The 9,709-nt window shown below is 35.0% G+C and overlaps 2 protein-coding genes across 5 annotated transcripts in view; both read left to right on the top strand.

Moving 5' to 3' along the window:
• The first annotated feature begins 451 nt into the window (after positions 1-451).
• On the top strand, positions 452-2,353 carry snrpd3l (small nuclear ribonucleoprotein D3 polypeptide, like). Its single transcript, XM_051092352.1, has 4 exons — positions 452-577; positions 1,099-1,232; positions 1,364-1,556; positions 2,117-2,353. Exons 2-4 carry the CDS (start codon positions 1,107-1,109, stop codon positions 2,182-2,184), a joined length of 387 nt encoding a protein of 128 aa, XP_050948309.1. The 5' UTR covers positions 452-577; positions 1,099-1,106; the 3' UTR covers positions 2,185-2,353.
• A 2,506-nt stretch (positions 2,354-4,859) lies between these two features.
• The window catches only part of LOC127151967 (calcium/calmodulin-dependent protein kinase kinase 2), a 29,088-nt gene continuing 24,238 nt past the window's right edge, over positions 4,860-9,709 (top strand). For all 4 annotated transcript variants that reach the window (XR_007825011.1, XR_007825012.1, XM_051092343.1 and 1 more), the window contains exon 1: positions 4,860-4,987. The gene's annotated coding sequence lies outside the window, so the exon portion shown is untranslated. The remainder of the gene's footprint in view (positions 4,988-9,709) is intronic.

Raw genomic sequence — 9,709 nt, 5'->3', positions numbered from 1 at the left:
ATTTAGACCGTATATTGCTGCCTTGCACAATCTCTGAGACTAGAGCAATGAATCCTGAAGACGCCAAAACCAGACAAATCACTTCTCAAAACTTTTTTTTTTTTTGTTTGTTGTTTTATATGTGGCTTATAAAAAGTAGTTGTTTCAGAATCATTAAAACTGTCAAATATGTACACAAAAATATAAAATAAAATATTAGAATACATTAGATAAGAAGCATGCAGAAAGAAATGCTAAATACTTATTGTAACATTGACGAAAACGTATTTTTTTTTAACTGTTCATTATAATAATAGCTAATTGTGACCTTTAATTTAAAGATTAAATTGAATGACAATGGTTTGGATAATATGCACAATTCAATACTGCCCTCTTGTGTAATTCTGTGGCGTCTACTTGGCTTCTTCTTTACATTGATCAGAATTTTACATTGTAATAAGACTTCGATTCCCAAAATGCAACAGGGTTTCCGGAAAGGGCGGGGCTTTTACCTTCAGCTGCATTGTGGGAGCGGGAAAACGCCGCAAATACTCACGTTGTACAACTGTGGGGTTTTATACGAAGCTGTTGATATAAGGTACGGTAATGTTCTGTGATACAAATTTATTGTTTGTAGTATATCGTTTTGTCTTTCACTAAGGTCTACGGTTTGTTGGCTCTATTCAATGATTTAGCGGAACAACGTCCATTTCAGACATTCATTGTTTGCTTCGACTCGTTTGAGACCATTCTAGATATTCATTGGGAATGTGTTAGTTTAGTTGTTTTTAATCGGTATACGTTAACTTTATGAAATACCTAATCTAAATGGTTTTCATGACGTTTCGTTTTTAAGCATGGATATGCAATATGCACAGATCATGAGTTCTGAATGAATGATTCTTACGAGTCGGTTCTTTTTTGTGATTCGAAAGTGTAAAGCGCGACCAGTGCAGTCCGATTCCCGAATGAATCGTTCTAATGAGTCGACTCTTTTTAAATGACTCAAACACGTAGGAATCAGTTTGAACGCTGAACGACTCTCTCTTCTCTAGTTGTTGCTTTCATCATGTATGGTTCGAAATGGTCATAAACTTAATTACATTTTTTTGTCTTTAGATTGAAACATGTCTATTGGTGTCCCAATCAAAGTCCTGCATGAAGCAGAGGGTCATATCGTGACCTGTGAGACAAACACTGGTGAGGTGTACAGAGGCAAACTGATTGAAGCAGAGGATAACATGAACTGCCAGGTACTGTTGAATCACAATTCAGTCTTTATGCATTGTATCCGTTAACCAAATGTTTACTTTAGATTTAGATATACATTTGCAGTGAGCCTTGAATAATCAAACCATCTGTGCTTATGTTTTATTTGAATCAGATGTCCAACATTACAGTGACCTATCGAGATGGTAGAGTGTCCCAGCTGGAGCAGGTGTACATTCGCGGCAGCAAAATACGTTTCCTTATTCTGCCCGACATGTTGAAAAATGCCCCTATGTTGAAGAGCATGAAAAACAAAAACCAAGGTGCAGGAGCCGGAAGAGGCAAAGCTGCTATTCTCAAAGCTCAAGGTTGGTCAATGCACATCCTTTAGGCCTATATGGTATCTTTGACTTCATTACAGTAATTGCAGTTGTACTTTTTTTTTTTTTTTTTTTTTTTTTTTTTTTTTGGTTGTAAAGTCAAATACTTTTTAGCCACAAAAATTATTTCCATCTTTTTCTTCAGTGTGGAAGAAAATGAGAGGAATAAGTTTGCACTTCAAACCAGTGTGTTCATAATTAAGATAATATATTTAAATGACATGGTAAAACACACCAATTTTCAAGCAGCAAAACAAGCTGTTTTGTACAGATAAAAATAGCTGGATGCAGATGAGACTGGAAGCCTGACCCATAAAATGTACCTACTCTTACGGGAAGAAAAAAGTGGATAGTCCCAACTGGTTTTGTTGGAGTACCTTGTATGTTTTAGTACCATTAGCAATTAAAGCAGTTGCATTTAATTTAAAGATCCTCAAAAAAAGCACTGAGCATTGTTTGTCTTGTATTTAATCAGATGGCTGAGCAAGTTAATGCTTCATGGGAAAAGCATAAGATGAAACCACTAACTGTTTGTCTTTCTTTTGCAGTCGCAGCAAGGGGCCGAGGTCGAGGAGGACCGGGAGGAAGGGGAAATATTTTCCAGAAAAGACGATAATGTGAATCCTGTTTCAATCACTGTCCTTTTTGTACAGTTTTTTTTTTCTTTTATAAAAAATTGTGCGCTTTTTTTGGTTTGTTAAATTTGGTGAGCTTGTAGTTTTGTTGATTTTTGCAACAGTTGTTTCAATTTTCTCATGTAATAAAGCGGTTTAATTATATAAAAAGTCTGTTTTATCCATGCTGCTAAACCATTCCTTAATTGTATCTTATTGCATTTCTTAACAAAAAATATAAATGGCTCAAGACTTAAAATTTTATTTATTTTGGTCAGATGAGAGAAAATTGGGAGAAGTTAAGACGTTCTACAATTTTTTTTTTTTTTTTACTTTTTAGTTTTTTAATCTATTCAAACAAATGTTCTGTTGTAATACACTTAGAAGAGAGAGGTTTGAAAAATACAGAAAGTAATATAGAGTAAAAATTTTATTTTATTTCAGATTTTACTTATAAAGGTCAAAGTATTTGACAAAACAATTGAATTATTTATATATATATATACACACACACATAAAAAATACACACACATAAAGTATAATTCAATGGAAAACTGCTTTAATATATATACATGAAGAATTTGCCTTTTAATATTTTTTCCAAACTTCTTAGAGTAAGTTCATGCAACTTTTTAATAGTCTCAAGTAGAATGTTGTCTATAAAAACATCTGCCAGTTTTTTCAGAGATGCTGGAGGAGGGAATCAACTTCTTCAGCTTCCAAAATGGTCCATAGTGGTTTGATAATATTCAAGTCAGGTGGTTTGTCTGGCCTGGGCAGATGTTGAAGTTCATCTTGGTGCTTCAGCTGTCCACATTTTATGATCACACATCGTTCTGCATTATAGCATTGGTGTCTCAAAACTTTAAAGTAAGTTAAAGTTTTAAAGTTCTCATTCTATCCAAATCCTATATACAGTAGTCAACATTTGAAGTGGATCAAACTATTTCATTAAAGTTGTCCTGGTTTGTTGTCTTAGGACAACAAACCAGTAAGACCTTTGTTCATCTTCGGAACATAAATGAAAATATTTTTGATGAAATCTGAGAGCTTTCATTGTTTACAAGCAGAACAATGCGCACATATGCCTTGATCCACATGGTACTCTTGATAATGGTGGGAGAGGGTGACTTGGAGGATAAGAATTGTTGAATAAAGTCATTATTTTTGCTTCCTTTGCGTGCAAAAATTATTCTTGTAGATCTGAAGAAATAAGGTTGAACCACTGATATCACATGGACTGCTTTGCCAATGTCCTTACTACATTTCTAGGAACATTTTAGTTACATTGCTGTCTACAGAGGGTCAGAAATCTCTCAAAAATATCTTAATTTGTGTTCCAAAGATGAACTAACGTCTAACAGTTTTGAAACGTCATGAGGGTGAGTAATTAATGACAAAATTTTCATTTTTGGGTGAGCCATCCCCATCCCAAGTTTAGACTGTTTCTTTAGAGTAAAGAATAAATTCCCATAGTTGTTTCTAAATAAGTTTGCACTGAAATTAATTTTAAATAAATTTCATCAGGAAGCGTGATAGAGGGTGTGCACTTACGCCACAATTTGTTATGCGATACTCCAGTGTAAACAACAGCATGGGCTTGGACCGGAGAATAACGCATTGGGCGGGTAGACAAAATTTGGGCTGCTTTAAAACAATTAAAAGCCACCCAATCAGCTGCTTTTTTCTTCGCTTTTATCTTTAGTCATGTTATTTTAATATGTTCGAGCTCAAAGTATCACAGTAAAGAATGTGTAATGCAGTCATCAACATCATTTAACAGAGACCTGTCAATCAACTTACCATATTTTATGTTGGTGAGATGTGATGACTCGTGAGTGACGGGGTTTTGGCGCTATAAAGGGCAAAGTTTTGAATGTGCAGCTATATATTCATTCATTCATTTTATTTGAGTGATTGTGATGGCAAAGTGGCCTTTTGGGCTGGAAATCATCAACCCGATCTGGCAACACTGATTGCACGGTTAATGTACTACTGAATACATTGTTCTGCTAAATTTATGCTGTCTAAACCACAAAAAAACATGTGGAAGCTGCTAAATCATATAGAGAAGGACTTAATAAGCAGGAACGTGTATTAATTAGTGTCAAATATATTAGCCTAATATTTCACCTACCTGACCAGAAATGATAAGAACAAACACAAAGGTTGTTAAGATTCTTGCCTTGGAAATCCAGGTTCAGTTTGGCCAAACACAAACACCTTTTGTTCCTCAGACAGTTTTTGACCTCTTCTCCTTTATTAGTTATATCTTTTGGCAGTCTATAGTAACTTATTTGAAATGTTGTTCCAGGTCTGACCGATTAGTACAGACCAAAACACGACAATAATTGACCATTTTTAGTAGCAATAATCAGCAAAATATGCGAGTTTCGTTTGGTTCAGCAGCATTGTTTACATTCAGTGCCGCCAATATGGCCGATTGAGGACGCGTCGTGAAAACACTATATAGTACTTTGTGAATTTGCGTGAACTAAATAATCAAAAGTATAATTTTTGAACTGACTTAGCGTCAAAATGCAGTTGAGTAAGAGTACAGGTATTCGAGTAAAGCACAGTGATGAAGTTCAAGTAATCAAGCTAATAACCCACGCTTGTCCGTTCAACATTAGTCGCAGTTCCGCTTGTGACCGTTAGATGTCGCCACTCCTCTCACATTCACTCACAGCAGAAGCACCTCCGTCCCCCGCTGCCTGCACATCATACCATATCATAAACCGCTACCATTACTGCCAGCGAGCTAACAACATACCCTTCAAAAACAGGATCTCACAAACGGCCGAGGTAAGGACACAACACTGAACCAACGACTCGTATTATACCTCTATAGGGCGACACGCGGGAACATACGTGATCACAATGATTTTATTAATCCTCGGCTGGATTTTCCAAACATCTGTTTCGTAAGAGATGCGTTAGCCAGCTTTAGCAAAATAACAGCCAGCCTTAAAATTGTTCCCCACACGGAATCAAGCTCTTCGAGCCAGTGTCAGTGTTTACATGAAGCTTTTACAGATAATATGCATCAAATTGCGTTGCATGGCAATTGTGAAGCAGGAGTGATCAAAGCTTATACACATCTAATATTCACATGATATCAGTTTGGTTTTTGGGAAGTTGGGTTATTTACGAAGTAGACGCGTTTTCAGTTTTAACAAGGTGATTTAAAGTAAAATTTCTAAGCATTCAGTAACAACGTGTCAGTGAATTGTGAAATTAATCAATTGTAATGTATTCTGGGATCAGATTGATGATAAAACAGTGTTGACAGTTTGTAGTTCAAGTTGAATTACAAGGTCGTGAAACTACATCGTGCTCATTTGAGGGAACATTAATAGTTTTAATATTTAAAATAACTGATTTCTATTTAAATGTTTTTTTAAATTTAATTTATTCCTGTGATCAAAGCTAAATTTTCAGCATCATTACTCCAATGTCACATGATCTTTCAGAAATCATTCTGATATGCTGATTTGCTGATCAAGAAACATTTGTTATACTTATTATTACCAATATTTTAAGGTTTATTTATTTTCAGGATTCTTTGATGAATAGAAAAATCAGCATTTATCTGAAATCAAAAGTTTTTTGGGGAAAAAAAATTATAGAAATGAACTCTTTTATATAGCAAGGATGCTTTAAATTGATCAAAAGGGATGATAAAGACATTTATTATTTTTCTATTTCAGATAAATGAAACAAAATCTGAAAAATCGTACTCAGCTGTTTTCAACATAATAATAAATGTTTTTTGAGCAGCAAATCAGTGTGTTAGAATGATTTCTGAAGGATCATTTGACTGGAGTAATTATGCTAAAAATTCAGCTTTGAAATCACAGGAATAAAACATATTTTAAAATATATTCAAATAGAAAACAGATATTTTAAATAGTAAAAATATTTCAAAATGTTACTGTTTTTGCTGTACTTTGGATCAAATAAATGCCGACTTGGTGAGCAGAAGAGACTTTTAATAAAAATATTAAAAATCTTACTGGTCAAAAACTTTCGACTGGTATTGTGTATATATCTCTATATATTATTCTAAAATATAGCAAGAAAATTGGACAGACAGGAGTGGTGAAAAATCTTTATAGAGAAAGAAAAAAGCATAAAATAAAGTTGGCATTATCTATTAAATGTCAAAGAAATGTATTTGAGAGACAAAAATGGCATCTGTTTGTACAATGACCCAGTTACCGAAGAATTCAGCATCCTTAATTCATTTTCATCCTGTCTGTTTGACAGCTGACAAGTGAAACCCGTAAAATCACTGGCTGTGTTTCAACATCTAGTGAGCTGCCTGCCTAGACAGTATTTTTGGGCATCAAAGGAACATGCAAAAGATCCTCACGTCCAAAAATGCTGTCTAGGTTTTGACAGCTATTGTGTGATGTTTTAATCCACACGGCTGTAACGAAAGGAAACGTATGCATACAAGTACATCGGTTGTGCTGAATAAATTAACAAATTATATTTTAAATCCACTGATTTGTGTTTTTATGTTGCTTGGGTGTTTGGATCTAAAATAGTATGCCTTGTTTGGAGAGAGTGGTACAAGGTGGTCTCTGGAGGGCTTTTCCCTGTGGAATGAGCCATTCGGGTATGATTTGAAATCTAGCTGTGGGTGAGCTGGATGAAGTTGTTTATTTATTTTTCAGGCCTCATGTGCGAAAATGTGATTGAGGTTGGCGTAATTACTTTTCATTTCTTAGTTTATGGAACATGATCAAATGCAACAAACAGCCAACATATGAGCGTGGGAAATATTTCCCGACTTGTATAAAGTGTGGCAGACCTTTTTGTTTTTCAACTGCTTTCAAATTCAATATAACCTAGTACAGGAGAAAATGAGTCTCAGAGTCTCACAGTTTGTAAAAAAAAGTTTTGTGATATATAACTTGCAAGTCAGATTTTTTTTTTCAGAATAGCATGATATAAATTTATAATTGCGAGATATAAACTTGCCATTCTGACTTTTTTTTCACAATTGCATGATATAAGCTCACCATTGTGAGTTATAAAGTAAGAATAGTGGGATATAAACTCACAACTGCGAGAAATAAAGTCAGAATTGCAAAATGATTTTTTTTAATTAAAAAAAAAATTATAACAAAAATGCGAGTTTGTGTCTCACAATTCTGACTTTTTACCTTGCAATTCTGCTTTTTTTTATATAATATACATTTGCAATTGTGAGAAATAAAGTCAGAATTGTGAGAGAATTTTTGTTTTATTTTTTCATATTTTTATCTTGCAATTCTGTCTTTTTCCTCGCAAGTGCAAGTTTGTATCTCGCAGTACAGACTTTATTCTCGCAGTTCTGACTTGTTTTCTTAAAATTATGTGATATAAACTCACAATTCTGACTTTTTTCTCAGAATTGCATATGAATTCACAATTGTGAGTTACAAAAGTCAGAATAGCAGGATATAAACTAAAAATAAAGTCAGAATTCCAAGATAATTTCTTTTATTTTTAAATATTTATATCTCGCATTTCTAACTTTTTTCTCGCAATTCTGACTTGTTTTCTCAGAACGGTGAGATATAAACTCACAATTCAGATTTTTTTCCTCAGAATAGCATGATATAAATTTATTATTAAAGATATGAACTTGCAATTCTTTTTTTCTCAGAATTGCCTGATTTGAACTCGCAATTGCGAGAAATAAAGTCAGAACTACAAGATCATTTTTAAAAATATTTTTAATATTTTATCTTGCTTATCTGACTTTTTTTTTCACAAAAAGGCAAGTTTGTGTCTTGCAATTCTGACTTGTTTTCTCAGAATTTTATGATAAAAACTCATAATTGTGAGTTATAAAGTCAGAATAGCGGGACATAAACTCGCATTTTAGAAATCGGATTTTGCTGATAATTATTTTATTTTTAAATTTTTTTTTTCTCACAATTCAGACTTTTTTCTCGCAATTGTGTGCACAAAGAAAACAAAAATACCAACTTTATTGAACAATTTGTCAGTCTATGACAGCTCCACGATGCATGGACTATTTTAATGATGTCCTTACAACCTTTCTGGACCTTGAACGTGTCAGTTGCGTTGCTGTCTATGCAGGGTCAGAAAGCTCTTGGACTCCTTCAAAATATCTCAATTTGCTTTCCAAAGATGAAAGAAGGTCTTACGGGTTTGGAATGACAGGGTTAGTAATTAATGACCAAGCAAACTTCATTTTGGCCTGATTTTGTTCGAAATGGCGTCACACCAGTTCATTCTTCGATTTCGTTTGAGGTTTTTCAGGGCATTATTGTAAAACTGATTGAAGAGCCAAAATCATTGTCTGTGGAGATCAACAGCTCCCCGCAGATGGTATTGAGAGAGCTTAACTCGTTTTGAACCCAAATCTTGTCTTTAAAGTGTTAAGTACAACATGCTAGGTTAGCCAGTGTGTAGATTATTCCTGCTTCGTCTTGTCCACAGATTAGTACTTTCGGTTTTCCCTGTTAAAGCTAATGTTTCGAAGAATGCTGAACACTCCAGATGGTCCCATACGGTCAATCCTCAGTGGACCCCTTTCCCTGTGGATGCCCTGTGCCTCTCGCCATAATAATGACAACTAGAGAGTGGAAAATCATCTGGTGTATGGCTGCATCTGTTTGTTTCTAGGGTAGAATTGCCGGAGTTCATCTTGGGTAACGGCTCGACTGAGAACAGTGGATCTTTCATGTATTTGATGTTGAAACCTTTTAATGTTTTTAAACGCTGTTTGTTATTTGTGTGGTCAGTGGAGGTCCAGGGATTGTTTGCTTGTGAGTCCAAGTCTCTATAACAAATGAGGTTTGCTTGTGTTTGGTAGGTTGGGCACGTGAAGGAGAAACACTTGGTTTGCAATCCATCAAAGATCGAAGTAGGTCACAGAAGAATGTTGAAACTGCTCTCAGATTAAAATAGCTCAGCCTACCATTGCAGTCAGGCCACATCTAGTCCACATCTACCGTGAATTTCCTGTTCTTGAAAAGAGGACGTGAAACAAGACGTGAGTTTTTCGTGCTGTTATAGATGTTTGCAAGGTACCTGTAATCCAGCCGCTTGAGTTTCAGGTAGTTGCCTGATGCTCGGACTGGATAATGACACATCAATCCCTCTGACTTTCTGCACACTTTCATCATCCCACCATCAGCACCTGTGCTGACAAATGGGTCGGACATGCCTGGGCGCTCTGTGCTCAGCTGGGCCGCCTCTTTGTCATCGAGGTGGAGAGATGTGAAGACAGGAAGTCACTAATGGCGCCCAAACCAGTGATTAAAATCCGATCTGACATTAAAAACGTCTCATTTCATCATAAAATTTGCCTGTTCTACTGAGATATCTATATCTGAGAAATAGCTGATTAATTTGGTTGCATGCTACTTTATTAGTCAGTGTGTACTAATAATAGTAGACCATTAGTGCTGTGGTGGAACAGTAATGGCATCAGATGTCAATACCATGATACTTTATTATGCTATTAAATGATTTCCTACAGAGATTGACCAATATTTCTAA

The sequence above is a fragment of the Labeo rohita genome, chromosome 21 (assembly GCF_022985175.1).
Source record: "Labeo rohita strain BAU-BD-2019 chromosome 21, IGBB_LRoh.1.0, whole genome shotgun sequence".
Lineage (NCBI taxonomy): Eukaryota > Metazoa > Chordata > Actinopteri > Cypriniformes > Cyprinidae > Labeo > Labeo rohita.
Note: the sequence above shows the minus strand (reverse complement) of the source record. Positions and strands in the feature narration are given on the sequence as shown.